This window comes from Amphibalanus amphitrite, unplaced genomic scaffold (genome assembly GCF_019059575.1).
Source record: "Amphibalanus amphitrite isolate SeventyFive unplaced genomic scaffold, NRLGWU_Aamphi_draft 002704F_arrow, whole genome shotgun sequence".
Lineage (NCBI taxonomy): Eukaryota > Metazoa > Arthropoda > Thecostraca > Balanomorpha > Balanidae > Amphibalanus > Amphibalanus amphitrite.
Genome location: NW_024884094.1, coordinates 1 through 20,000, shown reverse-complemented (window position 1 = coordinate 20,000; position 20,000 = coordinate 1). Strand labels below are relative to the sequence as shown.

Genomic DNA, 20,000 nt, shown 5'->3' with positions numbered 1-20,000 from the left:
TCACCTGACGGCCCGACGAGTCAGACTCCCAGGGACTCTCACTGCCGGAGAGAGACGAGTCAGACTCCCAGGGACTCTCACTGCCGGAGAGAGACGAGTCAGAGTCAGTAGTCACCTGACGGCCGGACGAGTCAGACTCCCACGGACTCTCACTGCGGGAGAGAAGAGTCAGAGTCAGTAGTCACCTGACGGCCCGACGAGTCAGACTCCCAGGGACTCTCACTGCCGGAGAGAGACGAGTCAGAGTCAGTAGTCACCTGACGGCCGGACGAGTCAGACTCCCAGGGACTCTCACTGCCGGAAAGAGGAGTCAGAGTCAGTAGTCACCTGGCGGCCCGACGAGTCAGACTCCCAGGGACTCTCACTGCCGGAGAGAGACGAGTCAGAGTCAGTAGTCACCTGACGGCCCGACAAGTCAGACTCCCAGGGACTCTCACTGCCGGAGAGAGACGAGTCAGAGTCAGTAGTCACCTGACGGCCCGACGAGTCAGACTCCCAGGGACTCTCACTGCGGGAGAGAGACGAGTCAGAGTCAGTAGTCACCTGACGGCCGGACGAGTCAGACTCCCAGGGACTCTCACTGCCGGAGAGACGAGTCAGAGTCAGTAGTCACCTGACGGCCGGACGAGTCAGACTCCCAGGGACTCTCACTGCGGGAGAGACGAGTCAGAGTCAGTAGTCACCTGACGGCCGGACGAGTCAGACTCCCAGGGACTCTCACTGCGGGAGAGACGAGTCAGAGTCAGTAGTCACCTGACGGCCGGACGAGTCAGACTCCCAGGGACTCTCACTGCGGGAGAGACGAGTCAGAGTCAGTAGTCACCTGACGGCCGGACGAGTCAGACTCCCAGGGACTCTCACTGCGGGAGAGACGAGTCAGAGTCAGTAGTCACCTGACGGCCCGACGAGTCAGACTCCCAGGGACTCTCACTGCCGGAGAAAAGAGTCAGAGTCAGAGTCAGTCGAGTGTAGCAGAGGAGAGTCGCTCTCTCGCCCTGAGGAGGAGAGAGAAGTTAGAACTCCATTGACTCTGCAATAGAGTCGGAGTGGCAGAGGAGTCATAGTCAACGACAATTTTCACCGTCCAGTGCGATCTCCAGAGACTGTCGCTGTGTGATGATGATGATGATGGTGAGAGTCAGAGTCATGACTTTTCACAGACGACGTGGCGGTTGCAGATAATTGTCACAATCCACGCACACTGCGACACATGGACAAAACGCCGACATAAAACGTACTCAATACCACCACCTAAATATTCGGTTAATCCGTTCAAAACTAATCATAATCAGTCAGGCTCGGAAAAATGTCTGACATATCGGCAATCATCATCCGAGAGACCACGTGTTCCTACAAATGCCCACTCCACCCCTGACGTACTGATTCCAAACAGGGGAATGTCACTGTACGGGGCATGCCAGATCGAACAAACATCAATAACCCCTCCCTCTCAGAGGGAAGGGGGGGGGGCACGTGCCGTCGCAGGCAGACCGCGTCATGCAATAAGGGTCACTTTGAAGGGTGTCACGGACGGCATACCACCTTTATTGACGCGCAGGAATGTGGGTCGGCGGATCGGTAGGACCCCCCCACCCGCCCCTCCCTTCCATAAGCGTGACTGTACTGAGGGGGAGGGGAAGCGAAGGGTCAATGACTCATCGACTTAGGGAAAGGAAGCATTCTGAGGACACGCCCATCTTCATCGAGTTTTTTTAAATAAAATTAGTCCGAACATTTTGATTTGAAGGATTCACAAGGACAGAGCCCCAGCCAATGGAAGCTTGTTGCGTTGACCTTGCCCTCTACCCTCCGATCGCACCATTCCGGTATGTACTTTGGCAGAATTTCGAGTTCAAAAAGTAACGTGCGCACATAGCCGCGCACGGTCGGTCCCCTCACTGACTTCGCCTGGCTATGGTCTGCCACCAACCGCAACCATACCTGTCAGGAGGCCCATAAATGTCAAGCGCCCGTCGCGCTTCGGACCCGGGCTGTTACAACCGGGAACGCGTGCTCTCACCACGCGGAGTCCAACGCTCTATCAACTGAGCTACGAGATAGGCATATATAGCAGATTATGTTGTAAAATGTGAAACTGATTATTCATTTTGGCATATAGCAGATTATGTTGTAAAATGTGAAACTGATTATTCATAAGTTCAGTAAATAACAAATATCTGGAAATGAGTGTGATACCTACTACAACACCTCGGTGGTAGAGCTAGTTGATGAACATTAAACAAAAATTCAGAATCGAGTGAATAATATATTTTCTTTCATTTCCATTCTTTGCCAAACTGCCTTGCTAGGCATCAGATGGGACGAATTATCAGCTTTGCACTGTGATAAACTATTACAACTATATATTCACAGCCGGTCCCGTAGCTCAGTTGGTAGAGCGTTGGACTCCGCGTGGTGAGAGCACGCGTTCCCGGTTATAACAATCCGGGTTCGAAGCGCGACGGGCGCTCGACATTTATGGGCCTCCTGACAGGTATGGTTGCGGTTGGTGGCAGGCCGTATCCAGGCGAAGTCGGTGAGGGGACCGGCCGTGCGCGGCTATGTGCGCACGTTAGACTTTGGATTCCAAATTCCGTCATAGAACTGGAATTGCGCGATCGGAGGGTAGAGGGTAGGTTCAATCCTTCCTATCAAAAGGCTCGGACTAGATTTATAAGAGAAAAAACTACACTGATGCAGGGAAGTAAAAAAAGTACAAATTACCTAAAGTACCAGAAACGAGTTGAAGATGGAGGCGCTGCCAAACGCCCATTCTTGCATATTAGGTACACTAATTGATGCAGCTTTATCCGGGCTATAGGTATCATCATATTGTATAATATAGCCCACCTTTGCATTTCCATTAATGGATATGCAAACCCCGACTCCTACCGTCCGATCGCGCAATGCCCGGTAACGGGAGAATTTGGATGCCAAAGTTTAGCATGCCCTTTATATCCGGACACGGCCTGTCCCAATCAACTGACTTCAACTGGCTGCGACTGATCCCACCAACCGCAGACCATCCCCGTCAGGAGTCTCAAATATCGAGCGCCGGAGCGAATGGAACCCAGGCCCTCATTACTGCGAGTACCACGCTCCACCAACTGAGCCACGGGCCAGGATTATATCACCAGGCGTTCAATGACCCACCTTTGCATGTCCATCAACTGATGTAGTTCGGCTCTTGTAATGTCATCGTACATCGGTAGCCTTTTCATGTTCACCGGGCCGCCTCTCATAGCGACAACCAGCTGAATACGTGACCCGCTGTGAACGCCGCTTTCCAGCAGCGAAGAGCCGTCTAACAGCTCCTTGTTGTTGTAGATCAGGTGCTGTTGGGAAACAGGTACTCCTGGGAAGGGGATAGGGGTTTAGTCACACACATCCTTGTTGTAGATCAGGTGCTGTTGGGAGACAGGTACTCCTGGGAAGGGGATAGCGGCTAGTCACACAGCTCCTTGTTGTTGTAGATCAGGTGCTGTTGGGAGACAGATACTCCTGGGAAGGGGATAGCGGGCTAGTCACACAGCTCCTTGTTGTTGTAGATCAGGTGCTGTTGGGAGACAGATACTCCTGGGAAGGGGATAGCGGGCTAGTCACACAGCTCCTTGTTGTTGTAGATCAGGTGCTGTTGGGAGAAAGGTACTCCTGGGAAGGGGATAGCGGGCTAGTCACACAGCTCCTTGTTGTTGTAGATCAGGTGCTGTTGGGAGACAGGTACTCCTGGGAAGGGGATAGCGGCTAGTCACACAGCTCCTTGTTGTTGTAGATCAGGTGCTGTTGGGAGACAGGTACTCCTGGGAAGGGGATAGCGGGCTAGTCACACAGCTCCTTGTTGTTGTAGATCAGGTGCTGTTGGGAGACAGGTACTCCTGGGAAGGGGATAGCGGGCTGGTCACCACGGTTCTTCTGCACAGGCTAAATCAGAAAGATGGCCCCGGACGTTGCACGCGAAGGGGGAGGGGGCATATCCCCATAAGCTTTGCGTTCTAAAACGTTTCCTTATGCACGAATGCGTACTGTACAGTTTTAAGCAAACCTTTCCTTATTCAGTTGTTTATCTATTCTAAAAAAATCATGATATTTTCGCGCCGCAACGAGAATACGCCAAAAAGGACATCCGCGGTGGGAAGTCACCGGTGGAATTCGAACCACCAACCTTATGAACACCACCATGGTACTCTAACCACTCCGCCACGGCGACAATGTGTGCATGTGAGCTTTAATGTCGTAAACATAAAACCTAGCTTCAATAGACGCAACCAAGGGCAAGGACCGAACGTATGAATATGCCCTGCAGATAGTGAAAGTCCCGAGCTTCCAATTTCACCCCAAGAGGATCTCACTGTTGATCAACAATAGTTTACAAAGTGTTCAGCCACCAAAGGGCGCGCGGGGGGGGGGCGTCGTGAGACAGCTCGGACTAAGGGGCAGCAGGTAGGCACTCCACCCAGCGGGTCCCCATTCCGAGGCCATTCCCCAGTCCAGGTGCCATTCCAGTGGACACTCACCTTCGATCCTCTGGATGCGCGCCTTCACCGACAGCACAGTCTCAAAGCTGGAAACTCGCAGACGGAACCCAGCGCCCGTCAGAGTTTCAACCAGTACTTCAATGGCGGCGGGACGACGCGACGCGGGAGCCATCTATCGGCGCGACGGCAGAGCCATCTGCCGGCGCTACATGGCGGCTCTAGTGTCGGCTGCGGCCGCCGGACGGTGCTGCCTGCGGAATTGAGATAACGACGGTGTTAACCAGGGTGTTTGAACAACTCCCTCCTAATGCGTTTTAGCACACCCTATCTACTCTTCAGAATTTATTTCCAAAAGGTCCGATCATCAATTGCGGAGCGGTTGTTAGTTGTTATGACTTACGAATATGTAATGGAAGAAATCCTAGGTTGTAGGTTGTCTTTTAGGGTTTGATAGGTTGTAGGTTCAGGTTGTAGGTTGTAGGTTAGGTAGTAGGTAAGAAGGACTAGGCAAGGTAAGGTTAGGTGAGATTGCGCTTCTTTGTTACATTTGCGCCACATGTTAGCAATTAGCATTATATTTAGATTCAGGACGTAAAATAATTACGGAACGAGCGAAGCCAGCAAAGCCTTACGCAGAATAACAGACATTTCTGAGTATGAGTGGCCGGCCGGCCGTGGTCACACTTTTGCGACGCTTATATCTCAGCAACCACTTGACCGATTTACATGCGGTAATTTTTGTAGGGTAACTTCATTCCTTCTACCTATACCTAAGTATTGGACTATTCCCGATGGATATGGTGACCCCCTTAAAGAGGTGTCAGTATTGTAAAAATTGCAATATCTCGGTCACCACTGGGCCGAATGCGCTGGAAGTTGGAATGTAGGTACCTAAGCACCCACTAGGAAATGCATATCCATCATGTGCCACAGTTGGGGTGCTGCTGCACGTGCGCACTAGCAGGGGTCGATTTTAGATCTTGAAAACGGCTGAACCGATTGCGCTGAACTTTGGTAGGGGAGAGTGGGGCACATTCGAGCTATGTAGCTCAATCTCACCTTAGTTGGCCAGCATTCAAAAATGGTGGTTAAGAACTATTGACCAGCAATGTCCTCAAGTAAGTAGCTACATTAATGTTTTATACCGACAGTCCGATACCCGCAGCCTTCACCCACTTTCAGATCCTTGCATGGATGCAAAAACAAATCATATATTGAATATCAATAAATATTGAAATGGGCAGCAAAGGGTTTTAGTTTGGGCACTGTTACCACAGGAAATAGGCCAATTTTACCAATAAATGGCTAAAAGAATCAACTAGAAAGTGACCCAGCATTCAACCCCTGCAGCAGTGAACAGAGACAGGTAAAACACTAGCTCTAAGTTACATCCAAGTCGCGCCTTGTTTCGATGACATGCAAATTTCAAAACCACCTCACTCATTCAACCACCCACAAATCAACTTCTGATTCCCGAGAGAAATAAACATCAGTGGCATGCCGTCACTTCATCAAAAGAATCTGTCAAGGAATTCCTTTCTTTGCCTTACCACGGAAAAGATGTCAGAGATTTCGATGAACATCTAGTTGCACGATGTTTGATAACAACAAGACCAACGTTTAGAAAATGTTGTTTTTAATCTATTCAATTGTAATATGGACTAGTTTCGTTAATGAACATTAGAAATATGATTAACTTGTTGTGTATAACGCAGCGTGTGCTGTGAATTTCATAAAAAATACCCCTAAAAATTATCGACAAATATGGTAGCATACATCGACGTATATTGCGCATTTGTTATGTACAATGGCGCATGTCCAATGTAGGGCGCGTAGGGGCGTATACAAAGGTAGCGGGGTAGCGGATCATTCCAGACATTTCAATTTGTGGGGATGTTTTCTCGTAGAGCTAGGTTAATTTGATTTATAATTTCACATATTACTGCGAATCATTCATATTATTGATTTCTTCAGGGAACGTCCATATAAATCGCTATTGATTTTTTAGTTCTTTTGTTGATAGGCTGCTGAGTCTTGTTTTGCTGATTGTGATAGGTATTGAAAATCAAGTTTGTCTTTTTTCACTCATGCTTTTAATCAGCTTGTGGATTATCGTCTGCTTGATCAGCCATAATTATTTTTTCAGCAATTCTGACAGAAAGCATTAGCTCATCAAGAGTCAATATCTTTTTCCAAACCAGCAAGTTTCCTGTGCCATGAGGAAGCTTTTCTCCAAGAATCCGAATCATGCTTCTAGTCACTCCTCTCAAGCTGCCGCTGCTCCATTTGTCGGAAAATCATTCCAAGTTGGAAGAACTGCTGTTACCGTGGAAGATGTAATCGCAGAAGGTGAGACACATGAATTCTTGAGGCACAAAGCTAATTGCTGACATGCAAGAATGATTGGCGGGTGCAGCACCCTCCTGCATCTACCCTGCAAACCTGCATAAGAATGATTTCAGAGGTTTTTCATATATTTAAAATCAGTTGGTTTTATGTTTTGCACAATATTACTGATTTTTTCCTAGAACTGTCATTGATTAAGAAATGGTAATTTAATGATAAATAAATGTAGATCTATAAACATTATTCCTCTGCTCACTTTAATAGATTGATTTATTGCATGAACCTATATATTTTTTTGTTTTTTTTTATCATTTGTTAAAAGGAATAGTTCACTTTTGTCAAATTTGTCTTTGCAATGGTATTATGATTTTTTGTGTGCTTGAAATGATCAGAAATAACACTTTTTATAAAACAAATGAGATTATTTTCTATATGTATATATAGTAAGAAACATTTACCATATTCTATATAAAGTAATGTTTGATGCGGAACTGCTATTCCAGTTCAAAACCCCATGTTAAAAGTCAACTATTTCCTTTACTTGTGTTGCTTTTGTTCTTTGTGTCATTACAACTACTGTTTGTCATGCAGGCGGGTTTGCGATTGTGTTCCTTGTTCGGGCCAGTGGCGGTCAGAAGTTGGCGCTCAAACGGATGTACGTCAACAACGAGTCCGATCTTCAGGCGTGCAGGCGGGAGATTCAGATCACTGTAAGTAAATATGGGATACACGCTGACACTAAGTAACCGGAGGTACACAGTAAGAAACGTAACAAACGGTTGATACACCGTAAGTCCGTGTTTTTGGAGCTACATCGTAACTCAGTGTAACCGGAGATTCTCTATAAGTGTTTGTAACTGGAGAAGTAAGTCGGTGTAACGGGAAATACACCGTAAGTAACGGAAGATACACTGTAGGTCGGCGTAACGGGAAATACACCGTAAGAAACGTAAGTAACGGAAGATACACTGTATGTCGCTGTGACGGGAAATACACCGTAAGTAACGGAATATACACTCTAGGTCGGTGTAACGGGAAATACACCGTAAGAAACGTAAGTAACGGAATATACACTGTAGGTCGGTGTAACGGGAAATGCACCGTAGGGAACGTAAGTTACGGGAGATACATTGTAAGTCGGTGTAACGGAAGACACACGATAACGTGTTTGTTGGGATCAGGACGATTTTAGCCTGGCCTGGTCGGGGTTCGAGCCACTGTGCGCGGGGCGGCTACCCACCACCAGGGACGCAGTTTGAAGCAAACAATTAACACCGTGTTCTGAAGACCCAGTGCTAGCTTTGCCTTCCAACTTGACTTCACTCGAGAGTTGAGGTCGTCACAGGTCACATTTTCTGATTCCTCGACCAAGACCGACAATATATGACAAAGGACGCTATTTTTCGGGACTTAAAGGTGTAAATACAGCGCGAAAAAGCCATCAGTACCTAGCTGTTTCTAAGCTGGCAGTTACTTCCGAAAGTATTGCCACATTTGACTTCGGAGGCCAGTTTTACTAGCAGAAACATAGTCGCCTGTCATTTTTTTTTTTGCCTAAAGCTAACCCCGAATTTGGTCATCCAGAGGAGAAACATTATACTGACGGGACTAAATGTGTCCGTAAGTCTGGCTGATATAATTCGTGATATCAGTATCACTTTTTGCCACCTGGATAGCCGAATTCTGGAACGGCTTTTGTCAAAAAAAGAAAGAAATCCGGCAGGCGGCTATTTTTCTGTGGGTAAAACTGGCATCAGGTCAACAATGTGAGATACAGAGATCGTCAAGGATTAAAACGGTTTATTTCAGTCAACAATTTAGCCCCCTCTATGAACTGACCTCAGGGTTTTTATCGTGGCCTAGTCCCGTTATGAAAACCCTCTCCGGACCCAGACGCAAGGCTTACTGTGCCTGGACCTCTCTGACTTCGAAAATAACCCCCGGAGGCCGGATCTAGCCGTGTCCGCTTGTGACCTGCCCCGGGCCTCTTTTCATCATGACATTTAGCTGACCTTTGCCGTAACATAACCCCTTTATTTATCTTGTGTTCCTGTCCTAACTATTGCCGGGTCCGTCCCGTGGCGTCTTTTGCGACAACCCTCTGTGGCCTTTGCCTGACCTGACCTGACCTCGTAACATTTTTTTCGTGATCTAAACTATTTATCCTTTATCTCCTGTTATAGTATCTTTTTCGGCATAACCCCATTACTTTTCTTATGCCGATTGTGGCATAAAATCCCAATATTTTCAACATGCCCTTTGCCGTTTCCTAACGAACCCTAACGTTGCCAAGGTAACCTGACCTCCCCCCCCCCCCCCCCCCACACACACACAGTCTAGTCTGAGTGGTCATCCCCACATCATCGGGTACGTCGACTCTGCGGTGCGTAGCTGCGGTGGCGGCGTGTTCGAGGTCCTGCTGCTGATGCCCTACCACCGAGCGCACGTGCTGCAGATGATGAATGACAGGTGAGGTCGCGGGTTCGATTCCCGTCAGGGATCGGAGTTTTGTGGAAGAAAGGATGCATACTGTTAGCATCAGTGTTCTAAAATTGGATATTGGTTGGGTGTGCCGATGAAGAAAAAAATCCTAAGATGAGAAAAAAGAAAGTAAATAACTGCAGTATTTTTGCTGTAATGCCAATTTTTATGCTAACTGATAAACCAGGATTTCATGTCAGGATCTTGACAGGGTGTGGAACAAAAGGATGTGGGTGCATCAACTGTCTAGTGACAAGTGAACTGGCTGTTGGGAATACATGAAACTCTTTTCAGAGATGAAGTAAAGTCGGTCATTCATATTTTAGGGATGAAAATATTTTCCCCATTAGGTGTGATTTGCCACCAAAAAGGCTGAAAAATGAAACACTGGTTAGCATACTATATATTGTGGTTCTTTCACCATGACAGACAATGTTACCGAAAATAAAAAGGAATATAGAGCGAAACATTTCAGTGCAGCGGACGTCATCAGGTTTCTCGTTTGCTGGTTTGCCAGTTTGTTGGCTCGTTGGCTCTTTGCAGTAGGTATGGCAGTTTTATGAGCTCGTATTGCCAGGCAAACTCGGGATACCTCTACCCGGAAATCAAGCGATCTCCCACAGTCATGGTCTCAGTCTCTCCTCTCAAAGTCTCACAGTTTCACCGTGTATGACCCTGCATATTTACACCTGCACTGATCTCATTTCACCATATTCTAACTCTGTTATATCCGTGTATATCCCTCGTGACGTCCCCTAGCGCCTCTTTGACCCTGTCCATGCCCCAGGCTACAAACGGGCTTCACTGAGACGGAAGTGCTGCGAATATTCAGCGACGTCTGTGAGGCCGTGTCCAGACTGCACCACTGCCAGACTCCCATCATACACCGCGACCTGAAGGTAAATGACGTCATAAAACCAGTGGACAGCGGTACAAATTACACTCTTAAAGGTCCATTATACACCAAGACCTGTAGGTAATTACTGACGTCATAAAACCGATCGACAGACTACACCTTTGACATCAATGCCAAATATACGTCTTACGTGCGCCGTTCGACCTGAATACCAAAATGTAAGGCTTACGTAAGTTGTCTGGAAATGAACAATTTTTACTGAGTATGTGCACGTCAAAATGGTACCTAGGCTGTCAACTTGAATCCAAAAACTACTTACGTATTTGCCTAACTTAGCCGTCGACCTGAATACGGTGGTGTTGTTTGTAGTCGAATAGTCGACGCTTAGCACCGGAAATGACGCAATGCTTAGCGGCGAGAGAGAGAGAGAGAGAGAGAGAGAGAGAGAGAGAGAGAGAGAGAGAGAGAGAGAGAGGGGGGGGGGGGGAGAGGGAGAGGGGGGAAAGAGAATGAGAGGGAGTAGTGAGAGTTGTTACGAGCGAGCGAGCGCAGCGAGCGAAGTGAGTCTTTTCAACATAACGGAAAAATCTCAGTATGAGCGGCCCGGCCCGACCCGGCCCGGCCCGGCCCGGCCCGGCCTGTAACGCTTTTGAGAGGCTTATATCTCAGCAACCGCTGGACCGATTGGCTTGCGGTCTTTTTTGTTGGGTAGCCCCATCCCTTCTACCCCGTATTTGACTACTTTTGATGCATCTCAGTGACCGTCGTGGCACGTGCCACGTGAAAAGTCAAGGGTGTTCAAGCTGTTTTGCAAAAGTAGTGATTTTGAGAGGCTCATATCTCAGCAGCCGCTTGGGCGATTGACTTGCAGTAATTTTTATAGGGTAGCAGCATCCCTTCTACCCAAACTAGGATACTCTCGATGCATGTGGGTCACCCCCACTGCACGTGCAAAATGGTGCCAAATTTGTTCCCATTTCAGTAACTCGGTAATTACTGGGGCGATTTCGCTGAAACTTGGCATACAGGTAGGCACCCACCAGGCAATGCATTCCCATGTGTTGCGGTTAGGGTGCTACTGCACGTGCGCACGTGCAAGGGGCGTTTCCAGATCTCGAGAACGGCTGGACCGATTGCGCTCAAATTTGGTACACGGTTGGGGACCAGTTAGTAGGGTGCCGTGCAAAAGTCATTTTGGACCCCGTTTGCACGTGCGCACGTGCAGAATGCCGCTTCCAAATCTCAGGAACGGCTGGGCCGATTGCGTTCAAATTTGGCACACCGCTAGCGACCAGTTAGAAGGGTGCTTTGCGCAAGCCCGTTGGAAGCACCCTCTCGCCCTTCCGCACGTGCAGGGCTCACTATCTCGCTCGCTCGTTCTTCGCCCAAAAGGCGTTTTACTGGTAGATATGTTCTTTAGACCAAATATTCACGGGGGGAGGTGGGTCTAATGAGTTCACCTGCGAACTCACTCATTCATTATCTAATTCCACTAACTCATACTCACTCACTCACTCACTCACTCACTCACTCACTCACTCACTCACTCACTCACTCACTCACTCACTCACTCACTCACTCACTCACTCACTCACTCACTCACTCACTCACTCACTGACGTCATGTCTCACTTTGTTTCAGGTCGAGAACGTCCTCATGTCTGAAGATGGCAAGTTTGTTCTATGTGACTTCGGTTCGGCTACCGCCAAGGCAAGTCTCTCTTCTCGCGCCGTTTGTTGTGTTTTTTTTTTCTTCTAAAGAGACAACTCTTGGGCTATTGGTTGATAGAGCGAAGGCCTGGCTACACTATGCGTTTTCTGTGTGCGTTTTTTTTTGCGGGTTGCGATTTTTGCGTAATATCGTTCTAAAAAAGATTATAAATAATAAAACGTTTTCATTAGTTGTATAGAAAAGTTAATTTAAAGGGACTGTCCCACCTTTGCATTAGTTCTGAGTTGAGATAGCCAAGTTGGCGGCCAGGTTCAGAAACCACTATATATCCTAGTCGTAATATCCTCAGTTTCGTGGTGTTAAAGAAATTCGTTCCCCTTATTTGAAAAGTGGGCCTTAGCTAACTGCTAAGGCCCTATCTCTTAACTATTAACGGCCATTTGATGACGTCATCAGCCGTTTCACGCGTTCGACCTGTTTTACGAATAAGTTGAAATCGGCGCCGGGGAAACCTTGTTACTTGTTATTGTATGAGCCGCGTCATATTTGAGAGCAAATACCTATATTTGCTGCCAAATTTCCTCCACATTGACATGAAGTAAATCCTTCATTACGTCACAGATCCGATATAAATGACGTCACGATGAAATATAAAAGTCGCAATATCTCAAAAAGTATACAATGAAAACGCGTAAAAACTTGCAGAATTCGTCACAATATCATGAGTAACATTTCCGAATCATAATGGTACTTTTTTGAAGGTGGGATAGTCCCTTTAACTCTTTTATTAACTAAAATTTAACATAAGAAATATTACATAAACGTAATATCATTTATTTTTCTGGAACGACATTACGCAAAACCCGCAAACCCGCAAAAAAACTACACAGAAAGCGCATAGTGTAGCGAGGCCTTTAAGCGTCATTTGCTGCTCCTGTTCATTCCCAGTTGGAATGACTCCGGCCGTTTTCAATTCACAGGTGCTGAACCCCGCCACCAGCGGAGTGCCGGCCGTAGAAGAAGAAATAAAAAAGTACACCACGCTCAGTTATCGGTCACCGGAAATGGTCGACCTCTACTCGGGAACACCAATCACCATCAGTAGCGACATATGGGTACGGAGAGTTCGGGGAGTTCGGGTTCAAATCCAGTGACGGTCTAAGTTTTTTTTCGTCGTTTAAATTGCGATAAAAATGTGCCGTTGTTCAATGTTGACTGCACTGGATGTATTATGCGGGTATTCCCTGTCTTTTTTTCTGTGTCTATCCTATATGCTGTGCCGTGTGATATGGTATGGTACCGTAAGATAAGGGACGGTACCACCTACTGGATACCTATCTCAATATGATATCAACTTTTTGGTATACCGATACCAACTTTGTGTTTGGCGTTTCAGTGATGGTGCTTTTGGTATTTTGTTTGCATTGTGAATACTTCGTAATGCATTTGATGCTCTGAAACCGAGAAAAGTTAATATGTCTATCATTTTCCGGAGTTGATTTGGTTTCGGTATTTTCCCACGTTTTAGTTGGTATTTGGTACTTTGGTATCGGTTTCCAAGTTATCTGGAATTGGCATTCCACATACAATTCACATGCATCAGAAACTTTGAATAAGTCATGTATATCATAAAAGATCAAGTTTTATTCATTTTCATGCGTACACGTGCAGATACCACGCGGCCGAAATGGCTTCAAGCGACACCCTGTAGTATCTACCATGGCGCAGCTCTCCTGTGCTGTATTTCACTGACCACCTTCCTCCCACACTGTGGGCAACCCCTCCTCGCCACGCCTTTGTATAATGATGTGTCCTTTCCATACGGTATCTGCAGTGTGAGATGTTCTAGGCCGGCGCTGTATATCAGCGGCGGAACACCTTCAATTAACCCGCGCCCCGTAGGGGGGGGGGGCCGAAACGGCCCCCCCCCCTGGCCTTTTCGGTCGATATCTCCTAAACGGCTGGAGATATCGCCACCAAACTTTCAGGACCCCTCCGGGCATCAATTTTACACATTGTGACCAAAAATTTTTTCCAGAGGCTATGATAGGTTGGCCACAAATGACGTCAGAGTGACTTCATGTTCTGTCATTTTCGACCGAAAAAAGACCTTCGCGAGAAGACCTGTCAGGACTACAGCTTTGAAGATACAGAAAAATGATCAAGACATAAAAGGTGTAGAATTGACAGGGCTACAAAACTGCTATCTCGAATTTTTGAAATTTTTGAGTTTTGACCCCCAAAAATCAAAAAAACATTTTTTTGGATATATTCGCCAAAAAATCCAAAAAGTTTTTTGAGTTTCGAAAAAAACCGGAATATATGTGATAGTGCCTACCGTCTTCTATCTACATACCAAATTTCAGATCGATACCTCGTTTTTTGGCCAAGTTATAGCGAAAAAACTGTTCAAAAATGATGACGTCAAATTTTCAAACTCAATTTTTGGCAATTCTAGAACTCGTAGAGCAAAACGAAGACCACCATTAGACTCCCCGTGACGAGCTGCATCGAATCGATACCCATTTTATGCAAAAATATCAACTTTGAAACTTGACCTAATTTGACCTGACCTTGACCTGACCTTCACAAAAACGTGACCTAGGCTGGCCCCAAAGGCTGCCTAACCCACATAATCGCATTTGTCATGTAAAATGGACCATAAAACATGTATCACACGACGCATTCATATTGTGACCCCCGGTGACCTGACCTCGCTGTGACCTGACCTGGTATCAGTGACCTCAGATAGCAAAGTATGTGTTTGACGAACAATGTACCATCGATGGTTTTCAATAAATTACCAATTTACTCGCTTTCACAGCACATTTCTTGAATTGCCTGTGAACGGTGAAAATCTGACCTTTGACCTGACCTGTGACGTCATCGGTTTGACCTAGGTCAATGAAATTTGGTCACAAGGTAGTTCCCGGGTGGGGCTATCGAATGCCGTTTGAATTTTGAAAATCGGCCGGTAACTTTCCGAGATCTTAGGGGGGGGGCCGATACGCCCCCCCCCTACGGGTGGTAGGGTCCGCCGGTAGCCCTACGGGGCGCGGGTTAAGGGGGGAGAGGGCACTGCCGACTTTTGGTCCCATTCTTTCAATGCAACGCCCAAAGGGCTAATGTTAAAATGCCCAAATCAAAGGGGGAACGGTGCCCTTGCCGTTCCGCCGCCTATGGACACTGATACTCTCCGTTTCCGCAGGCTCTCGGATGTCTGCTCTACAAGCTGGCATTCTTCACTCTTCCGTTCGGCGAGTCGTCGCTGGCTATCCAGAACGGCCAGTTCTCGTTCCCAGACAACTCCAAGTACTCCCGGCGGCTCCATGCGCTCATACGTGAGTTGGGACAGAGTTATATTTTATCCTCGGAGTTGGGACAGAGTTATATTTTATCCTCGGAGTTGGGACAGAGTTATATTTTATTATCGGAGTTTTGACAGAGTTATATTTTATTCTCGGAGTTTGGACAGAGTTATATCTTTACTCTCGGAGTTTGGACGGAATTATATTTTATTCTCGGAGTTTGCACCGCGTTATATCTTATTCTCGGAGTTTGCACCGAGTTATGTTTTATTCTCGGAGTTTGCACCGAGTTATATTTTATTCTCGGTCGACGTTCCTTCACTGATATGCCTGGGGGAAGCTGTGAAGCCTGCTCGACAATTATAATGATAATAAAAGGTTTATTTCATGCCATCAGAGGCACATAACATAACACAACCATACATATGTTGAGTGCCTATATTTTTGTACACTTAATTCAATTACGAAATAGGAATACAATTACGTAAGTTACGAATATATTATGAATTTTCACTATTGTAAAAGAGGCTCTGCCTTTGGTAAAAAGTTTATAATCCTCTCAATTTACCAGACTGGCTCGTTTCGTATTTTCTCATGGTTCTGGTTGGTACTTGGTGATTGCTATCGGTATCCCGATTATCTGTAAGCAGCATCACTAGTCCCAACGATCGGCTAACGTTAAATGTGCGTGTTTTCCACAGGATACATCCTGCACCCGAACCCGGCGCTGCGTCCAGACATATTCCAAGTCGCCTACCTGACCTGCCGGCTGCTGGGAAAGGAGTGCCCCGTGCAAAACCTTCACGTGAGTCCACCGAGGAAACGCTGATAGGAAAGAGTGTTACGTAAAGGAGTTACGGGAAAGAATTCTACGTTGGTGGAAAGCAAAATTCTCACTCAAGTAGTTTATCCAAGCATGGTAAAAAATCCGCAGAATCCTGCACGTAAGGCTGCGAATATATCGGGAAATACTATTATATTCAAAAACTGCACGTAAGTATTTCATTCACTTTAGTATCGTAATTGATTTTCCTCACAAAACATGGACGAAAGTTATTAAAACGCGCACTGACGGCGGGGGGGGGGCGGATATCCCCCCTGAGGTTTTTCGCGAATAGCCGAAATTTGGTACGACTATTCTCTCATCAATTTTACACATGGTGTGCAAGTTTGAACCTCCTAACTTTTAACCCTCGCCCGCACATGGGGGGGGGGTGGTTGCCACCCCCCCCCCCCCCCAGGCAGTCTTTCTGCTCTGCACTCAACATTTTTAGAGCTAGAAGGCTGATTTTTCGTATAGCTGCTCGTCTATCCTTTCTTGATGTCCACTGAAAATTTCAAGTTTCTGTGTTTTTTGGTTTCGGAGATATGACCTTATTTTTCAGGTCATGTCATGACCCAAATGGCCAATTCTCAACATCTTGCGTTTGCCATGGGCCTTGTGAGCTTTTGGCACCCTGATTTCGGCCTTTTTTGCCAGTCTTACCTCCCACCTATCATGGAACATGCTGTTCGACGATGTACAGGGGTCAAGGTCAGGGTCAAGGTCAACCTAGGTCATCTAAGATAATTGCGTTTTAGGCAAGCTGAATTTACTTTTTGTGAAGTTTTTTGACTGCATTTTTGGTAAAAGCTTCTCAGATCATGATTTCATGTGATATGGACCCAAAAACAATCGGTGCACACATCAGTATACACACAGACACACACAGACATACAAACACATATAATTGACCTTGACCTAACTTGACCTGAAATGACCTCAGCAGCAAAATTCTGGTCGGATAGTGTGACAAAGAGGTTCTAGCTGGCTTGGCACCAGAAAACAGCATCGTCATCGGTATTTGATAAGCAGCGCACTTGATATCCAACGGTGACCCAAAACAGCAACATTTTTTAGTTTGACCTGACCTGGAAGGTCAATGACTGACCTGAGAAGGTAAAACTGGGTATCATTGGATTCGTCTCTTCCCAAAGAATCTTTTTGGTCTTTACTGCTAAGCTCTATCTCCAACAGGAACGAAATGGCGCGGGGGGGGGGGGGTGGCAACCACCCCCCCCCCCCCATGTGCGTTCTAGGATGGGAAAATGGCATGTGCGGGCGAGGGTTAAGGTCAGGTCACCAAGTCACTTTGAATGACCCAACCTCAAGTCACTTTTTTGCAACTTTGTCACCGTGCCAGAGCTACAGTAGATGTCGGAGGCCTTTGAATGTCGCAGGATGTTATAAGGTCATTAGTAGCTACAATTTGTATATCGGAATTTTGATATCGATGACCTAAGGTCAGGTGAATTTCTCGACCTCCCCATTATAAGTCAATGGGGGAAAAATCAACTCCCTGTTTTTACCACTAAAATGAGTCGGAATGGCCCCATATACCATGCATGACTTCATATATGATCAACCTTCACTACCTTGAGGTCAGTTTTGCTGTTGGGCAGCTGTAAGGTCATGTGAGGTCATCAAAGGTCATCAAAGGTTTTTCCCAATAACTCCGTACAGGAAGAAGATACAGCCGCGCGGATGGTCTCATTGTGTTCAGCTCGTCGAGACGCATCGAATGATATACATGATGACCTTGAGGTCACGTGACCTGAGGTCAACCCTTGACCTTGACCTTTCGAGGTCAACATATATATCATTCGATGCGGATTGACGAGAGAATCACGATGATGCCCTTAGTTTGTTCCTATCTTGACTAATTCGAAAGTTATTCGAGAAAAACTTTCCATATCTAGTGCCGCCATTTTGACTTTTTTGACCCCTGTGACGTCATCTTTGACCTGACCTGAAAATGACCTGAGTAGAAATTGTAGACCTTGTCCGTGCGTATCCGATGCCCTTTACCGCTTGTCGATATCTTGCTTTGTTCTCGAGATCTCAGGGGGGGGGCGGTCATCCTTCCCCCCCCCCCGTCGGTACGAAGTTGGCGCAGACCCCCGTCGGTGCGAGTGTTAATTAATGCAGTCACCCATTGCATACGCTAACCTAGACCACTCAATTTCAGACGTTGTATCACACACCCAAACCGGCACAGGTTCAGACCTCCGGCTACAGAACCTAAACCCATGCTGCACACTTTGACTCGGGCTTCACACGACGGCTGCCAAGCTTTCGATTCAGCCTAATAACTCTACATTGTTGACAGACTTGCTCAGGTCTGAAAGCAGTATGAGTGTGCACAGGCGCTCACAGACTAGAGGCGCCACGGGCTATGGGCCCCAGATCAAGGGCGTAACCACGACCAATGCGGACAGTGCGGGATGTCCCACCAGCTTTACGGCCGGCGGAGAACGTGTCCCCTTCCCCGACCTTTAATTAGACTATGCACCGCAAACGGCGCACCACACCTAAGGGACGCTACACAAATGACTCGCGCTTCCCAGGCATTGGGGCGTCCCGACCCTCTTTGGTATTTAGGCGCTCCTATAGGCCTCACGGGCCTCTTTGTTTTTTGTTTTGTTTTGTTGGGTTAGGCCCTGTCGGTCCAATTAGACCATTTCAGAGCCGGGAGGATAATAGGATATAGGGGGAGACATTGGTCTGGGCAGGCACCCTAGTGAGTCGCCGGGGCTGAACCCGTCCAGAGGACAGGCCACCCAGCCCCAAGGCACTCACTGCACCCGGCTACGGGGTGCGCTCCCTCGGGAGCAGCGGTGCCGCTCCAAAGCAGCAGCCCGCATGAGATAAAGTTGCCTGTCCAGCCCGGAGGGGGGTTGCGGCGTGGGGGAGAAGGATTTCAGTATCCTGAGGATAGAAGCATGGAACGGTGTGACGGGCCTCTTAGGCGATTGCGTCCCATAGAGGGATGCCCCCCCCCCCTTGTCAGTTTTGTCCAAATATCTTTGTTGAGTGTGGTTAACTGGTTACACCCCTGGGTCAGACATAGTTGGACGTTAGACTCCAGAACTATCAAGTGTCAAACTATCCTAGCTTCCCAGAGCTTATGATTCACTGTTTTGTTTGTTAGAACTCGGCGGTTCCCGACATGGACGCGCTCCTCGGAGCGCTCGAGGCGACACCTACGGCGACGGTGGCGCCGCCGGACGGCCGCGCGGCGAACTCGAGCCTCCGCGAGCCGCCGCAGGAGGTGCTGACGTCGGTGGCGCCCCGTCAGAGGCCGAAGGCCGGGCTGAAGGCGGTGGCGGCGGGGCCCATAGCGGCGCCCGTGCTCCCCCTGCCGCCCCAGGGTAGGTGGGGGAGGGGAGGGATGTGTAGGGGGACGGGAGGGAGATATTGCTGATCGAAAAGGAAGAGAGATTACCTGCTGAAGGAGGCTCGACATTCGATTTGGCTGTCAGTTGCAATTTTTGATTTTTATAAAGTTTTAGGCACAACATTTTGATCAATTATCTTGAACTTCTAGTTAGTTGATCCGTCTCCAATCTGCAGACTGCATCCCTGTGTTTGGCTCCATGGTATCAATATGACGGTAAGGTCAGACCTTGGAGGTCAATTTGATTGTCATGAGGTCTTTCTACGGACGTCATCCCAGCTATTGAGTCGTTCCAACCCTTGAGGAGATTTTGCCCTCAATATCACATCTCTCTCTCTCTCTCTCTCTCCTCTCTCTCTCTCTCTCTCTCTCTCCTCTCTCTCTCTTCTCTCCTCTCCTCTCTCTCTCTCTCTCTCTCCTCTCTCCTCTCTCTCCCTCTCTCTCTCTCCTCTCTCTCCTCTCTCTCTCTCTCTCTCTCTCTCTCCTCTCTCTCCTCTCCTCTCTCTCCTCTCTCTCTCTCTCCTCTCTCTCTCTCTCTCTCCTCTCTCCTCCTCTCCCTCTCTCTCTCCTCTCCTCTCTCCCTCTCTCTCTCTCCCCCCTCCTCTCTCCCCTCCTCTCTCTCTCTCCTCCTCTCTCCTCTCTCTCT

At 47.5% G+C, this 20,000-nt stretch overlaps 2 protein-coding genes across 8 annotated transcripts in view; one reads left to right on the top strand and one right to left on the bottom strand.

Moving 5' to 3' along the window:
* The window catches only part of LOC122377292 (AN1-type zinc finger protein 4-like), a 10,046-nt gene extending 3,825 nt beyond the window's left edge, over positions 1 to 6,221 (bottom strand). The window contains exons 1-3 of one of the 7 annotated variants that reach the window (XM_043357243.1): positions 6,026 to 6,221; positions 4,515 to 4,726; positions 3,154 to 3,355 (exon numbers count right to left, since the gene is read on the bottom strand). In XM_043357243.1, the coding sequence (XP_043213178.1) occupies positions 3,154 to 3,355; positions 4,515 to 4,647 (335 nt within the window). In that variant the 5' untranslated portion in view covers positions 4,648 to 4,726; positions 6,026 to 6,221. The other 6 variants (XM_043357242.1, XM_043357238.1, XM_043357240.1 and 3 more) reach the window with 6 other exon arrangements.
* Positions 6,222 to 6,319: 98 nt separating this feature from the next.
* LOC122377291 (AP2-associated protein kinase 1-like) lies at positions 6,320 to 19,328 on the top strand (the record flags this gene model as incomplete). The annotated part of the gene is made up of 10 exons (XM_043357236.1): positions 6,320 to 6,388; positions 6,622 to 6,824; positions 7,413 to 7,531; positions 9,157 to 9,290; positions 10,090 to 10,201; positions 11,800 to 11,868; positions 12,810 to 12,944; positions 15,038 to 15,170; positions 15,839 to 15,942; positions 19,109 to 19,328. Coding segments are annotated over exons 2-10 (1,159 nt in total), but the record flags the coding sequence as incomplete, so codon positions are not given.
* Between the last annotated feature and the right edge of the window lie 672 nt (positions 19,329 to 20,000).